Source organism: Oncorhynchus keta, chromosome 5 (assembly GCF_023373465.1).
Source record: "Oncorhynchus keta strain PuntledgeMale-10-30-2019 chromosome 5, Oket_V2, whole genome shotgun sequence".
Taxonomy (NCBI): Eukaryota; Metazoa; Chordata; class Actinopteri; order Salmoniformes; family Salmonidae; genus Oncorhynchus; species Oncorhynchus keta.
In genome coordinates, this window is record NC_068425.1 from 2722258 (window position 1) to 2738877 (window position 16620).

The following is a 16620-nucleotide window of genomic DNA, read 5'->3' on the forward strand; positions in this document are numbered from 1 at the left end:
AGTCTATTTTGTTTGTGATGAAGCCAAGTGTTATGTAAACAAATATATTTTGGTATATGTGTGTAGGGTTAGTTGGTGGTGCAATTCTTTCATTTGATTTTGTATTACAAAACGTAACATGACTGACCACATACAACTGCACAGTAGATGCATGTGCAAACGACATGATACCAAAGAAAAAGGACAACCAGGAACTACAGTACCCGAAAGGCTTTGCGTATTCTAGTTGACTACGTGGCTCCTACGTTCCTTTACTACCGACCGGGGTGATTTAAACTTAGAATGAGTAAGAAGAGGGGTATTTTTTTTTAGATCAATCTGAAATTTCATGAGTAGCTAGTTAATACTTTTATAGTTTAAAGCAACATTTGTTATTTTCATTGATACGTTTGGATTAACGTTTTGCAATGTCTGGGAAAATCAAGAGCCGAATCGCGGCAAATGCCGACTCGTTGTCTGGAAGTGTGTCTTGCGATGAGCGCATTTTACGAGACTGTCATCAATTGTACATCGATGCCGACAGTGGTGAGTTAGCTAGCTAATGTCTCATCAAATGAAGATTTAATGAAGATATCAACCAATTTCAGCAGACATTTGCTGTCGGAATGTCATTCAGCCTGTATGTTTAGCTATATTTGGTATGACTCATTGATTCTGACTAACGCGTTAGCTAGTAGCTAGCTAGCATTACGTTGAAAGGGAAGAGGGATTCATAGTTGTACAACTGAAATGTGTCACCCATTTAACCCAACCCATCTGAATCAGAAAGGTGCGGGGCTGCCTTAATCGACATCCACGTCATCGGCGCCCGGGGAACAGTGGGCTAACTGCCTTGCTCAGGGGCAGAACGACAGATTTGTACATTGTCAGCTATATAGTGTTCAAATGTTTGTTATAAAATGCATTTTACGAAGACAAATCAGACGTTGGGACTTATAAGGGTCCATCTTCACAAAGCATAGTTCTGAGCAGGGCTGGCTCCAGGCATAAGCAACATAACCGGTGGCTATAGGCAGGGTTTCCCCAAAGCCAAACCCTGGTTTAGCTCTGGCCCCCAAATATGTTATTGTGTTCATTGTTTTTAATCTGGGTTCAGCCATAAGGTTCTATCTGGCACAGAATGTTAAAAGTACATGTGTTTAATGGATTAATTAAATCACATCAAATATATTAATTCGTGTTCATCACACATTTTTTTTAAAGCGATAGTTCTCTAAAATGACAAATACACTATATCCTATGGACAAGAGACAATTTATGCTTGATAAGAAAGCGGTGTGGATGGTGTGACGTAATTACATAGCCTCCAGAGGCCAAATTGAGCTCGCTGTGCACCTCTCAAATTGGTTTACTATGTGGAGGGCTCTGTATAGCTCTGCATTGACATGAACCAAAACGTGCGCTCATAGTGGCCGGGGACTTTAATGCAGGGAAACGTAAATCTGTTTTACCTCATTTCTACCAGCATGTTAAATGTGCAACCAGAGGGGAAAAAACTCTAGACCACCTTTACTCCACAGACACGTACAAAGTTCTCCCTCCATCTGACCATAACTCTATCCTCCTGCTTACAATCAAAAACAGGAAGTAACAGTGACTCTCTCAATAAGGAAGTGGTCAGATGACGAAGATGCTTAGCTACAAGACTGCATTTCAAGCGCAGACTGGAATATGTTCTGGGATTCTTCAGTTGGCATTGAGGAGTACACCACATCATTCACTGATTTCATCAGTGCATCAACGACGTCGTACTCCCTGTTCACCCATGACTGCATTGCCAAGCGTGACTCCAACACAATCATTAAGTTTGCTGACGACACAACAGTGGTCACCGACAACGATGAGACAGCCTATAGGGAGGAGGTCAGAGACCTGGCCGTGTGGTGCCAGGATAACCTCTCCTTCAACTTGATCAAGACAAGGGAGATGATTGTGGACTACAGGAAAAGGAGGGCCGAACACGCCCCCATTCTCATCGACGGGGCTGTAGTGGAGCAGGTTGAGCTTCAAGTTCCTTGGTGTCCACATCACCAACAAACTATCATGGTCGGAACACACCAAGACAGTTGTGAAGAGGGCACAACAACGCCTATTTTCCCTCGGGAGACTGAAAAGATTTGGCATGGGTCCTCAGATTCCTGAACAGCTAATCAAATGGCTATCCGGACTATTTCCCACCCACATTTTTACTCTGCTGCTACTCTGTTTTATTATCCATGCATACAAGGGATGCAACGGTACACAGTACGTTGTCAAATGGTTCGGTCCGCCCCCCTACGGTTCAATACGCACGTGAACTGTGGAATTCCGATATGCCTGTCATTTTCCTATCATTTCCAAAACATGCTTATTATTGTGCTGCAGACTACACGCACGTTGTACATTCAGATCCACAGAACCAGACGTGCAGCTTGTGAACAGGCCCGGCAGGCAACTGCTTGGCACCAGGCCCGTTAGGGTTCCCCTGAGGGCTGAACAACTTAACTCCATAGCAATGTCTCAATGTGGCAACCACAGTGAGCGCAATCCCCCCCCTTCCCTTAAACAACCCATGGACGATTTGCAATGACAGGGGAAACTAAAAACAAATATTCTCTCAGCTACAACATGACGATGTTGAGCGCTCGTGAGACAAATTTATTTTATTTTGCCACTTTTTTAAAAAATCATTCCCCCCCCCCCTCTGACCTCCATTGTTTGTCACCCTAATTCTGGCCATCCTACCGAGATAACTCCAGTAATGTTTGTAGTGGGCAGTAATATTTGAATATGCAGTATATTATAAACTCAGCAAAAAATGAAATGTCCCTTTTTCAGGACCCTGTCTTTCAAAGGTAATTCGTAAAAATCCAAATAACTTCACAGATCTTCATTGTAAAGGGTTTAAACATAGTTTCCCATGCTTGTTCAATGAACCATAAACAATCAATGAACATGCACCTGTGGAGCGGTCATTAAGACACTAATAGCTTACAGAGGGGTAGGCAATTAAGGTCACAGTTATGAAAACTTAGGACACTAAAGAGGCCTTTCTACTGACTACTGAAAAACACCAAAAGAAAGATGCCCAGAGTCCCTGCTCATCTGTGTGAATGTGCCTTAGGCATGCTGCAAGGAGGCATGAGGACAGCAGATGTGGCCAGGGCAATAAATTGCAATCTCTGTACTGTGAGACGCCTAAGACATCGCTACAGGGAGACAGGATGGACAGCTGATCATCCTCGCAGTGGCAGACCATGTGTAAAAACGCCTGCACAGAATCGGTACATCTGAACATCACACCTTTGGGACAGGTACAGGATGGCAACAACAACAGCCTGAGTTACACCAGGAACCCACAATCCCTCCATCAGTGCTCAGACTGTCCGCAATAGGCTGAGAGAGGTTGGACTGAGGGTTTGTAGGGCTGTTGTAAGGCAGGTCCTCACCAGACATCACCGGCAACAACGTCGCCTACGGGCACAAACCCACCGTCGCTGGATAAGACAGTGCTCTTCCCTGACGAGTCACGGTTTTGTCTCACCAGGGGGTGATGGTCGGATTTGCGTTTTTCGTCGAAAGAATGAGCATTACACTGAGGCCTGTACTCTGGAGCTGGATCGAGGTGGAGGGTCCGTCATGGTCTGGGGTGGTGTGTCACAGCATCATCGGACTGAGCTTGTTGTCATTGCAGGCAATCTCAACGCTGAGCATTACAGGGTAGACCTCCTCCTCCCTCATGTGGTACCCTTCCTGCAGGCTTTCCTGCAAGGCAGGAATGTCAGTGTTCTGCCATGGCCAGCGAAGAGCCCGGATCTCAATCCCATTGAGCAGGTCTGGGACCTGTTGGATCTGAGGGCTAGGGCCACTCCCCCCAGAAATGTCCGGGAACTTGCAGGGTAACATTCTCACAGCAAGAACGGGCAAATCTGGTGCAGTCCATGAGGAGGAGACTCACTGCAGTACTTAATGCAGCTGGTGGCCAGACCAGATACTGACTGTTACTTTTTATTTTGCCCCCCCTTTTGTTCAGGGACACATTATTCCATTTCTGTTAGTTATATGTCTGTGTAACTTGTTCAGTTTATGTCTGTTGTTTAATCTTATGTTCATACAAATATTTACACGTTAAGTTTTCTTGAAATAAACACAGATGACAGTGAGAGGACGTTTTATTTTTTGCTGAGTTTATATACCTCACAATGCGACACGTAATAAGACTAAGCAATTATCCCATTAAATTATCTTTATCTGGCCCCATAGTATTCATAGGAATATGCATGGAGACTTGAGTGACAGTAATGGGAAATAAAGAATAGAATTCTAAATACAAGTGTATTTAATTACTTTGTAAAATGAATGGATTCATGTACAAGGCCTAAAGCTTAAGTTACAAGGAATTAACAAGAATTACAAGGCATTCTTTGCTTGCTTCCATTCAGCCACGCGCATTCGTGAGGTCTGGCACTGATGTTGGGCGATGAGGCCTGACTTGCGGTTGACCTTCCTATTCAAGATTTAATATTTCCCTACACTGGAACTAAGGGGCCTGAACCATGAAAATCAGCCCCAGACCATTCATCCACCAAACTTTACAGTTGGTACTATGCATTCAGGCAGGTAGCATTCTCCTGGCATCCGCCAAACCCAGATTTGGCTGTCGGACTGCCAGATGGTGAACCGTTATTCATCACTCCAGAGAACGCTTTTCCACTGCTCCAATGACGGTGAGCTTTACACCACTCCAGCCGACTCTTGGCATTGCGTATGGGGATCTTAGGCTTGTGTACGGCTGCTCGGCCATGGAAACCCATTTCATGATGCTCCCGACTAACAATTATTGGGCTGAAGTTGCTTCCAGAGGCAGTTTAGAACTCTGTAGTGAGTGTTGCAACCGAGGACAGACGATTTTTACTCGCTACGCACTTCAGCACTCCGCGGCCCGTCCTGTCGCTTCTGTGGCCTACCACTTTGCGGCTGAGCCGTTGTTGCTCCTAGATGTTTCCACTTCACAATAACAGCACTTACAATTGACCGGGGCAGTTCTAGCAGAGGCAGAAATTTGATTAACTGACTTGTTGGATAGGATGCCATGTTGAAAGTCACTGAGCTCTTCAGTAAGGTCATTCTACTGCCAAGAATGTGTATATAGTGTATCAGAGCCAGATGGTGTTACCTTTGCTTCTCAGAGGTATGAAAATGGGGGTTGGCAAGACCAACACAGACAATACTGAATTCCTGAGACAAAACAGAGGACATTCTTGTGCACAGTTGATAAGAGGAGTCACTTTGGGGCCCTTTTGAACGGCTTATGATAGAGAAATTAGGTTTGGAACATTTTGATTTTAGATGATTAAATACAGAATTAACACATGATTTTACCCATTGGTCATTTTTTTTTGTGGGAGGCACCTTAGTTGCTTATAGATGAATGGTATGTAGCTACCCATTGATTCATGAAGAATATAACGTATAAATGCCTGAGCTTAGTTCAACAGTCGAACCCCATCAGAACCCTTGCATGCATAGCGTAATCTATGAATTTCAAGTGGTTGTATTTGATTGAAACTGTGGCGGTGAGGACACTGTTAATATTTCAGTTAAGGATTGCCGCTTTAACGCAACCAGTAGGAGTTGTTAGCAATAGTTAGTGGTAGCTAGATTAGCTGGCTAGCTATAGCTTAGTGTCTAATACTAGAAAACTAACAGTTGATCAACCGGCATTATACGAAACTCGTCACGTCAGCGAGCAATTCTTTTTAAAGCTAGTATTTATATCACAGCTAGCTAGCCCAGGTTGGCTAAGTGTCCTGATCACATCCCTCCATGTCTCCATTCTAGGGCTGGTGGCAGTGGCCCAGTCCGTTGGCGTGACTCTGCTGGCTCCCAGGAAAAAGATCACGGTCATGTTGATGGGCAACCACTCTGCCGGCAAGAGCTCCTTCATCAACTGGTAATGTTCAATCAGATCGAGGTTTACCATTGACAGCCACAGGAAGAGTGGAGAGAAGGATGCACTTTGAAAAGTGTTCCATCAGAGACTGGGACTTTTCCCTACACTGATGCTACTGTCCCCTATGCTTCCCTTTGCTTCAAAGTCATTGTAATTATGTCCCGTGGTCCATTTGTGTGTGTGTGTGTGTGTGTGTGGACATACACCTCGTATAACGTGTGAATACCAGAGAGAGTGCTTGTTAAAATGTCTGCTGTAAACTTTCTGTCTCAGGTATGTGGAGGAACACATCCAGCGCACAGGAGTGGCCATTGAGACGCAAGGCTTCAGCTTTGTCACAAGTGGCCGCAAGAGAGAGTCTCTGACTGTGAGTACAGCTGGTACAGTTCAGAGTGAATTTCCTCTTCAACTTCAGTTTGCTCCTCAATTCATGCACTTTCGTTGAGGTACTTTGAGGGGTTTGACTTTTTAACTGAGTAAGTGCTCACACAGTGTATGGTGGATGTGTTATTCTCGCAGAATGTCAACTTTGGCTTGGTTTCTTGGTGTATTTTAGGGAAATGCCACGCTGCACCTTTACCCACACTTCAAACCTCTACTCGAGCTCAAAGGTGAGATTTCAGAGTTGATTCAACCCCATTCGTCAGCGTCAAAGAATGTGAGCCCTTATCTGGATTTCTGCATTAATTGGTAATAAAATTTGATTTGATCTTCATCTAAGTCACAACAACAGACAAACAGTTGCTTAAACTATTGAATACAGCATTGCCTGATGTGAACCATCCCTCGAACAAAAGAGATCTCAGAAGACGTAGGATTAAGAATTGTTGACTTGCATAAAGCTGGAAAGGGTTACAAAAGTATCTCTAAAAGCCTTGATGTTCATCAGTCCACAGTAAGACAAATTGTCTATAAATGGATACATTTCAGCACTGTTGCTACTCTCCCTATGAGTGGTCGTCCTGCAAAGATGACTGCAAGAGCACAGCTCAGAATGGTCAATGAGGTTAAGAAGAATCCTAGACTGTCAGCTAAAGACTTACAGAAATCTCTGGAAGATGCTATCATCTCTGTCGACGAGTCTACAATGCGTCTACAACGCTAAACAGCGGGAGTGGCCCAATCAGAGTCCTGACCTCAACCCGATTGAGACGCTGTGCCATGACCTTTGTGAGCGGCTCACACCAGACATCCCAAGAATATTGCTGAACTGAAACAGTTTTGTAAAGAGGAACGGTCCAAAACTCCTTCTGACCGTTGTGCAGGTCTGATCCGCAACTACAGAAAACGTTTGGTTGAGGTTGTTGCTGCCAAAGGAGGGTCAACCAGTTATTCAATCCAAGGGTTCACATACTTTTCCCACCCTGCACTGTGAATGTTTACACGGTGTGTTCAATGAAGACATGAAAACGTGTAATTAGTTTAAGCAAACTGTCTTTGTCCATTGTTGTGACGTAGATGAAGATCGCATTTTATTTGATGAAAATGTATGCATAAGTCCAGGTAATTCCATAGGGGTTCACATACTTTTTCTGGCCACTGTATATGATGTGATAGTCATGCTGTCATCACCATTGTATTTCTGACAACCCATTCGAAAACATTAGTCAGCCTCTGAGAGAAATGTTTGAAAATACCATTCAAGTAAAGGTCTCTCCCCCTCCCACACACTCACTCTTTCATCACTTTAACTTCTCTTTCTCTCTCTCTGCCTGTAGGTGTGTCTGAGTACCTGGGTACTGAGATCTGCACTTCGAGGCAAAAGCGCTTCAGCCTGGTGACGTTTGTGGACTCTCCTGGCCTGGTGGACGGGGACATGAAGTACCCCTTCGATGTGGACCAGGCCATCATGTGGCTGGGTAGGTCACCACAATATGGCGCTGTGTGGTGTAGGGTGTGTAATTCTGTGAAGGTACTGTTGACTTTACAGCATGTTTTCTTATTCATCTCTGTGTTTCATCATGACACACACACACCATCTGTGTGTAAAGATGGCTACAGTATTTCATGTTTCTGTATTTCTCTATCTGGCTAATTGAACAGAACATAACAGGCTCGTCTCTGTCCCATCCCAGGCGAGCTGTGTGACCTCATCCTGGTGTTCTTTGACCCCATGGGCCAGGCACTGTGCAAACGCACCCTCAACATCGTGGAGAAGCTCAACGAGAAGCACGGCGACCGTCTGCGCTTCTACCTCAGCAAGGCCGACGAGGCCGGGGGAGAGTCGGACAGACAGGTACACACGCACACGCACATGATTCTGTTCGTGCAAGGTTTTTTGGTCACTAGACTTGAAGGGTAACTGAAGGGTAACGTGAAGTTTAACTGTCCATAACCTATCTGCTGATAGTATTGGCGCCAGTCTAAAGGTGCCAGTTCCGAGGACACACTGGTTTTCTCTGCTTCCTTGCTGGAGGTTTCATACAAAACTAGAGATTAAAAAATAAACACTTTATCAACGACCGCTTTTGTGTCTATTACACCTGGAAATTCCCTATTACACACACTTTATACATATCCACAATATCAACAAGGTTGACAGTTGGCTGGGACGGAGTTGGCCAGCTTTATTTTATAATCCAATCAATCAAGTAAATGTCAGTTGGCTTTCCATAGCCGATCATTCAGAGTATCTCTACCGCTCCTACTGTTTCTAGAGCGTTGAACAGGTAGCACGTCCGGTGAGGAGGTCAGGGTTCCATAGCCGCAGGCAGAACAGTTGAAACTGGAGCAGCAGCATGGTCAGGTGGACTGGGGACAGCAAGGTGTCATCATGCCAGGTAGTCCTGAGGCATGGTCCTAGGGTTCAGGTCCTCCTCCGAGCGCGAATTAGAGAGAGCATACTTAAATTCACACAGGACACTGGATAAGACAGGAGAAATACTCCAGATATAACAGACTGACCCTAGCCCCCCGACACAAACTATTGCAGCATAAATACTGGAGGCTGAGACAGGAGGGGTCAGGAGACACTGTGGTCCCGTCCGACTATACCCCCGGACAGGGCCAAACAGGCAGGATATAACCCCACCCACTTTGCCAAAGCACATCCCCCACACCACTAGAGGGATATCTTCAACCACCAACTTACCATCCTGAGACGAGGCCGGGTAAATACCCCACAAAGATCTCCGCCACGGCACAACCCAAGGGGGGGCGCCAACCCAGACAGGAAGATCACGTCAGTGACTCAACCCACTCAAGTGACGCACCCCTCCTAGGGACGGCATGGAAGAGCACCAGTATGCCAGTGACTCAGCCCCTGTAATAGGGTTAGAGGCAGAGAATCCCAGTGGAAAGAGGGGAACCGGCCAGGCAGAGACAGCAAGGGCGGTTCGTTGCTCCAGAGCCTTTCCGTTCACCTTCACACTCCTGGGCCAGACTACACTCCAACATAGGACCCACTGAAGAGATGAGTCTTAGGGCCAAGCACAGGAAGCAGCTCTTTCAGTAGTTTAGTTGGAATAGGGTCCAGTATGCAGCTTGAAGGTTGAGGCCATGATTATTTTCATCAATGTGTCGAGATATCGTACTAAAAAACTCCCTTGATCTTAGGTCCTGGCAGAGTTGTGCAGTCAAATGTTATTAGTCACATGTACTTACTTACGAACCCCTAACCAACAATGCAGTTAAAAAAAAATACGGATAAGAATGAGAAATAAAATTAACAAGTAGTTAAAGTGCAGCAGTAAAATAACAATAGCAAGACTACACACAGGGGGGTAATGGTACAGAGTCTATGTGCGGGCCACCGGTTAGTTGAGGTCATTTGTACATGTAGGTAGAGTTATTAAAGTGACTATGCATAGATAACAACATCGTAGCAGTAGTGTATAAGAGGGGGGTTGCTGCTTGAAATTTCTGATTTAGTTTATGATATCAACTAATCTCCCTGTCACGCGAATGGCTGTTTCAGAGGGTGATGATGCAGATCGTCCAGGAGCTGTGCAAGCGGCCGGGACTCAACAAGTGTGGCTTTGACATGCCTACCATCTACGTCCCCAACCCCAACAAGGTAGCCACCGCACCCACCTTTTTTGTACACTGCACCTGAATGTCACTGGATGTGCCAACCTGGGCAATCTTGGGACAATCCTAGCTACATAAATCAAATGTATGTATACTACAGATGTATGTTATGAACTTCCCTTCCACCTGCTTGTCCCAACCCCAGCCCAGTCGCTGTGTGAACCAGATTGAGGAGGCATGTCGCACCATCGAGAAGACCATCAACCAGACGGTCCAGAACACGCTCAACTCACTAGAGAAGGACTGTGAGCTCATCACTAAGGCCATTGCAGATACTCTCAGCCACGACAGGTAACACACGCCTGCGTACTTAGTGTGTTTTTTACACCTACCACGTCATTCTCAACTTGCTGAAAAAACAGTGACTGAGGATATTGTCGATGACACAAGCACAGGTCACTGATCTTCTCTCCTTTCCAACACAACAATCTCTCTCTCTCTCTGTCTCTCTCTCCCCCTCAGGCAGACCAGTGTAGGTAACCGGCGGGCGCGCTGTAAGGGCTGTGTGTTGGCTCTTCTGGGCTTCAGTGTCCCCTTCATGCTGATGGCAGCCCTGGTGCTGGGCAGCCTCTCCAGAGAGCTGATAGAGATGTCCCTGGGGCATGATGGCATCGAAGCCCTCTCTCTCTATCTGGTCAGTGTATTTGTAAGAGAGAGACCGAGTGAAGGGGTGTGGGGAGGGGTGTTAATCTGACCATGGTCGTGTGTGTGAGACGGAGTGGGGGAAGTTTTAGTGTTTGACTCTTTGCCCTTTGTCCCCAACAGGCTCCTGTAGTGAGAATGTTTGACTCTATGTCTGTGGAGTACCAGCTCTACAGTTGTGGCGGACTCATCTTCCTCTCCTTCCTACTCCTCATCCTTGCCCGCTTCTCCTTCAGGTAAGAGCTGAGCACACTCTCAAACTGCGGGATCTTGTTCAACTTCAAGTGCCACCAGTTATCAATGAATTATGCCTAAAGCATCTCTCTCTCTCTCTCTCTGCAGATCTCGGCCCACTCTCTCTGGCCGACAGAAGAGGCAGCTACAGGAAAAGCTGGATTATGTGCAGGAGGTGGTAAAGACCAAGAAGGTAGTGTGTGTGTGAGCGTGTGTGTGTGTGTGTGTGTGTGTGCGCGTGCTTTTCCACTAACAGCGTATCTCTCCCTTCTTGTAGAAGAAGCTCTATGAGGAATACCTTCGCCAGAGTGTGGGTGATCAAGATATGGACTGATAGAAAAAGCATGGGATGGATCGATGGAAGGAAAGAATGGAGGAAACCACAGAAGTACCACTTAACATTCCCACTGTAGAGGACCAAATGTAATGTAGGGTTTAAACTGTTCATGCATTCCTGGCCATGCCTTTATGGTGCATTTACGACAAGTTGGAAACTCTGGGGCTGTTCAATGTTGGTCATCAAAGGCCAAAACACTTCTGGTGTTAATCCTGTCCTTCTAATCAGGGACTGATTCAGACCTGGGACATCAGGTGAGTGAAATGAACCACCAGGTAGACAACTTGGGCCTCCTCCTTTCTACGACGAATTTCCAAGTCGAAAATGTTGGAGTTTCCGACTTGTCTTGAACGCACCAGTTTTACGTGTCTCTCGGGCGCACGCAGGGTGACATGGGAAATGTATCCTTGTCCAAGTGTTGTCAGTCCAATGTCTGTTCATTCATGTTATTGTAAACCACAGATCACCTTTAATGTCTGATACAGGAAGCTCTTAGAAACCAACTCTGTGGTACTCATTCATTTACCCGTGTTTCACTGCCATGTTACCTGGTTGTTTTTCAAACCCTCATGCAAACTGGCATCATGGGACCGGTATTTTTGTATGATAGAATTCTGTGCACTAACTACATTATGATTTGAACAAAGCATTTATATATATGTGTTTCAATGTTGTTGTTTTTTTTGTAGCCACAGCTGTGCCTGTTTGCTCAGACAAACACCTATGATGCAATATAAACCAATAACATTACATGGGACCTGTGTTTTTGTACAAGGTGAACTCAGCAATCCGTGTCTCCGGTAAGCAAATCGGCATCAAATGACTTTTGCAGGGCTGTTTACTTGCTGTTCGGTTCAAAGCTGCAATTGTGCACTTCCACACATTTTCTGACCTTGATTATGTCAACTGTTACTAACTGTAAGACTTATGTAATGGGAGACTCATGAATAAGCACAACGGCTGCTTTGTACTGATGTCTGACCAAGCAGTTAACAACCATGATATGACACCGAGAGCCTGTTCTTTTTTTTTCTTCTTCTCTAACTTTTTTTTCCTACATTGTTACTGTTTCATTCAAAATTATATAATTAAAACGCACAGTTTGTACAAACCAATGTTTTCAGTTCAGCAGGTGTCGTGAATTTTTAGAATATCGACCCCATGTTTGGCATCAGCCATGCCAACCTCTATTTCCATATGTGCAGTGAGAAAATTGATGTCACATTTGTTAACCTATTGTGTGGCGTGTAGTGCCCCCCAATAGGATTTGAGCAGGCAGCGTCACATTTTCAAACCACTTTAAGTGGTTAAACATAGTTTAGGCATTTAATCGACTGGCCTACACCCCAAGGAGCAAGCTAAGCAAAAGGACAGTGGCCAGGAAGAATTCCCTAGAATGAGGAAACCTGGAGGGGAACCAGGCTCCGAGCGGGGCCTAGTTCTCTTCTGTCTGTACCGGGTAGTCCAGGCATACTGCATTTCTGAAGCTCCTCTGAAGAGTTTGGTGAGGGAATGGAACATCCTGACCATGAGAGGGTGTTTGGGGCACTCCTGAGCAGGGGGTGGGTCCTCCTGGATTGTGGAAGTGGATGGAACCTCCCACTCAGCATCTGTGATAAGAGAACATTGTGGGGATCAGAGATGAACATAAATGGGATGCATCTGTCTTAACTTCTGCTTAAACAAACTGGTAATGTTTATGACATTTCATGTAGCCTACATTTTGTCACGAGGTGAAACCAGGGGCGGACTGGGACCAGATATAGCCCTGGCAATTTCAAGAGATGAAGGCCTCTAGGTCTGCCAATGGCAGGCCTAATAAGACCGTAAATGTCATTCTAATCACAGGTAAGCTCAGTTCTGTCGTGTCAATTTCAGAAACCATTCACTCAGTTGAGTTCGCATTGAGTCATACACTATGTGGCCAAAAGTATGTGGACCCCCGATCATCGATCATCTCATTCCAGTTCTCACAGTTGTTGTGCTGACGTTGCTTCTAGAGGCCGTTTGGAACTCGATAGTGAGTGTTTGCAACCGAGGACAGACGATCTTTACACGCTACGTGCTTCAGCACTGCGGTCTTGTTCTGTGAGCTTGTGTGGCCTACCGCTTCAAGTGGATGTTTCCACTTCACAATAACAGCACTTACAGTTGACTGGGGCAGCTCTAGCAGGGCAGAAATGTCTCCTTTTTTCTCTACATTATGACACTACGAGATTACTCAGAATAGTTATTTGGAAGACACAGAAGACGGAACAAATCAGTTTGATAGAGGACTCTAGATTAGGGCTCTCCAACCCTGTAGGTTTTCAATCCAACCCCAGTTGTAACTAACCTGATTCAGTTTATCAACCAGCTAATTATTAGAATCGGGTACGCTAGATTAGGGTTGGAGTGAACCTACAGGATGGTAGCGCTCGAGGAACAAGGTAGGAGAGCCCTGCTCTAGATGGATAAAACCTATTTTGGCATGGACATTGCCATTGAGCGCTTCCACCATTTGAAAGTAGTCAATTGGGCGGGAGTCAGGACTTTCTATGGGTTAAGGAACGATCACATGATAGTCCCGCACTTCCCTATGGGAAAAATATCATTCTGATCATAAACTACACTTAAGACCCAATAGGGGACATAGAGATCATTTTGACCATAGTCCAGCAGCTAGGTGAAGATTTATTGGACTTTGTAATAATAGAGCCACCAAATATCACACAGCTAGGGCATCTCTAAATAAAGTAGTTTTGGCAATAGCGCAATCATAAATTTAGTCCTTTAAATCAAATCAATTCAAATGTATTTATATAGCCCTTCGTACATCAGCTGATATCTCAAAGTGCTGTACAGAAACCCAGCCTAAAACCCCAAACAGCAAGCAATGCAGGTGTAGAAGCACCTGGGTGGTCATTTCCAATATGGCCGCTGACACATTGGCTAGGAAACCCAAGAGAAGTAACTCCAGGGGTACTCTGCTCCATTCTGAGAGCACACAGACAGAGACAGTGCCAAAGTTAAAATATTTATTAAGGACTTATGGTTGGACTTGGTTGGATTTGTGTGTGGCTCTGCAGCAAAGGAGAGACAAGCTGGTTGCATAATAATAAAAATGTAATGGTGATAAGGATGAATCTATTAAACCAATATATCTCAAACGAGGAAATGACATCTTAATGTTATGACTGAACTAAAATATGCATGGAAATGGGACCCAAATGTACTCTTAACTTGTTCGCACACAACTGGAAAGAAACTGAGGAATGCCTTGACAGGATTTAAATTATTTACTTTTTTACCTTTATCTAACAAATTTAACAAATTCTTATTTTCAATAACGGCCTAGGAACAGTGGGTTTACTGCCTTGTTCAGAACAACAGATTTTTATCTTGTCAGCTCAGGGATTTGATCTTGCAACCTTTCGGGTTACTGGTCCAACCACTAGGCTACCTCATTCAAACTAACCCCTAGGCTACCTCATTCAAACTAACCACTAGGCTACCTCATTCAAACTAACCACTAGGCTACCTCATTCAAACTAACCACTAGGCTACCTCATTCAAACTAACCCCTAGGCTACCTCATTCAAACTAACCACTAGACTACCTCATTCAAACTAACCACTAGGCTACCTCATTCAAACTAACCACTAGGCTACCTCATTCAAACTAACCACTAGGCTACCTCATTCAAACTAACCCCTAGGCTACCTCATTCAAACTAACCACTAGGCTACCTCATTCAAACTAACCACTAGGCTACCTCATTCAAACTAACCCCTAGGCTACCTCATTCAAACTAACCCCTAGGCTACCTCATTCAAACTAACCCCTAGGCTACCTCATTCAAACTAACCACTAGGCTACCTCATTCAAACTAACCCCTAGGCTACCTCATTCAAACTAACCACTAGGCTACCTCATTCAAACTAACCACTAGGCTACCTCATTCAAACTAACCACTAGGCTACCTCATTCAAACTAACCCCTAGGCTACCTCATTCAAACTAACCCCTAGGCTACCTCGTTCAAACTAACCACTAGACTACCTCATTCAAACTAACCACTAGGCTACCTCATTCAAACTAACCCCTAGGCTACCTCATTCAAACTAACCCCTAGGCTACCTCATTCAAACTAACCACTAGACTACCTCATTCAAACTAACCACTAGGCTACCTCATTCAAACTAACCACTAGGCTACCTCATTCAAACTAACCACTAGGCTACCTCATTCAAACTAACCACTAGGCTACCTCATTCAAACTAACCACTAGGCTACCTCATTCAAACTAACCACTAGGCTACCTCATTCAAACTAACCACTAGGCTACCTCATTCAAACTAACCCCTAGGCTACCTCATTCAAACTAACCCCTAGGCTACCTCATTCAAACTAACCACTAGGCTACCTCATTCAAACTAACCCTAGGCTACCTCATTCAAACTAACCCCTAGGCTACCTCGTTCAAACTAACCACTAGGCTACCTCATTCAAACTAACCCCTAGGCTACCTCATTCAAACTAACCCCTAGGCTACCTCGTTCAAACTAACCACTAGACTACCTCATTCAAACTAACCACTAGGCTACCTCATTCAAACTAACCCCTAGGCTACCTCATTCAAACTAACCCCTAGGCTACCTCATTCAAACTAACCACTAGGCTACCTCATTCAAACTAACCACTAGGCTACCTCATTCAAACTAACCACTAGGCTACCTCATTCAAACTAACCCCTAGGCTACCTCATTCAAACTAACCCCTAGGCTACCTCGTTCAAACTAACCACTAGACTACCTCATTCAAACTAACCACTAGGCTACCTCATTCAAACTAACCCCTAGGCTACCTCATTCAAACTAACCCCTAGGCTACCTCATTCAAACTAACCACTAGACTACCTCATTCAAACTAACCACTAGGCTACCTCATTCAAACTAACCACTAGGCTACCTCATTCAAACTAATCACTAGGCTACCTCATTCAAACTAACCCCTAGGCTACCTCATTCAAACTAACCACTAGGCTACCTCATTCAAACTAACCACTAGGCTACCTCATTCAAACTAACCACTAGGCTACCTCATTCAAACTAACCCCTAGGCTACCTCATTCAAACTAACCCCTAGGCTACCTCGTTCAAACTAACCACTAGACTACCTCATTCAAACTAACCACTAGGCTACCTCATTCAAACTAACCCCTAGGCTACCTCATTCAAACTAACCACTAGACTACCTCATTCAAACTAACCACTAGGCTACCTCATTCCAACTAACCACTAGGCTACCTCATTCAAACTAACCACTAGGCTACCTCATTCAAACTAACCCCTAGGCTACCTCATTCAAACTAACCCCTAGGCTACCTCGTTCAAACTAACCACTAGACTACCTCATTCAAACTAACCACTAGGCTACCTCATTCAAACTAACCCCTAGGCTACCTC

The 16620-nt window shown here is 44.9% G+C and overlaps 1 protein-coding gene across 1 annotated transcript; it reads left to right on the forward strand.

The window, feature by feature from the left end:
• Nucleotides 1-206: 206 nt before the first annotated feature.
• Nucleotides 207-12289, forward strand: LOC118384269 (uncharacterized). The gene is made up of 12 exons (XM_035770656.2): nucleotides 207-525; nucleotides 5821-5932; nucleotides 6206-6299; nucleotides 6489-6543; nucleotides 7651-7791; nucleotides 8008-8168; nucleotides 9849-9947; nucleotides 10107-10252; nucleotides 10424-10595; nucleotides 10727-10839; nucleotides 10946-11030; nucleotides 11115-12289. Exons 1-12 carry the CDS (start codon nucleotides 408-410, stop codon nucleotides 11169-11171), a joined length of 1353 nt encoding a protein of 450 aa, XP_035626549.2. The 5' UTR covers nucleotides 207-407; the 3' UTR covers nucleotides 11172-12289.
• Nucleotides 12290-16620: the final 4331 nt, after the last annotated feature.

What these genes read in the sequence shown, in the direction of transcription:
- LOC118384269 (XM_035770656.2), top strand. Translation starts at nt 408, where the DNA reads ATGTCTGGGAAAATCAAGAGCCGAATCGCGGCAAATGCCGACTCGTTG. An exon ending in GTACATCGATGCCGACAGTG is followed by an intron (nt 526 to 5,820) that starts GTGAGTTAGCTA and finishes TCTCCATTCTAG; the next exon opens with GGCTGGTGGCAGTGGCCCAG. An exon ending in AAGAGCTCCTTCATCAACTG is followed by an intron (nt 5,933 to 6,205) that starts GTAATGTTCAAT and finishes TTTCTGTCTCAG; the next exon opens with GTATGTGGAGGAACACATCC.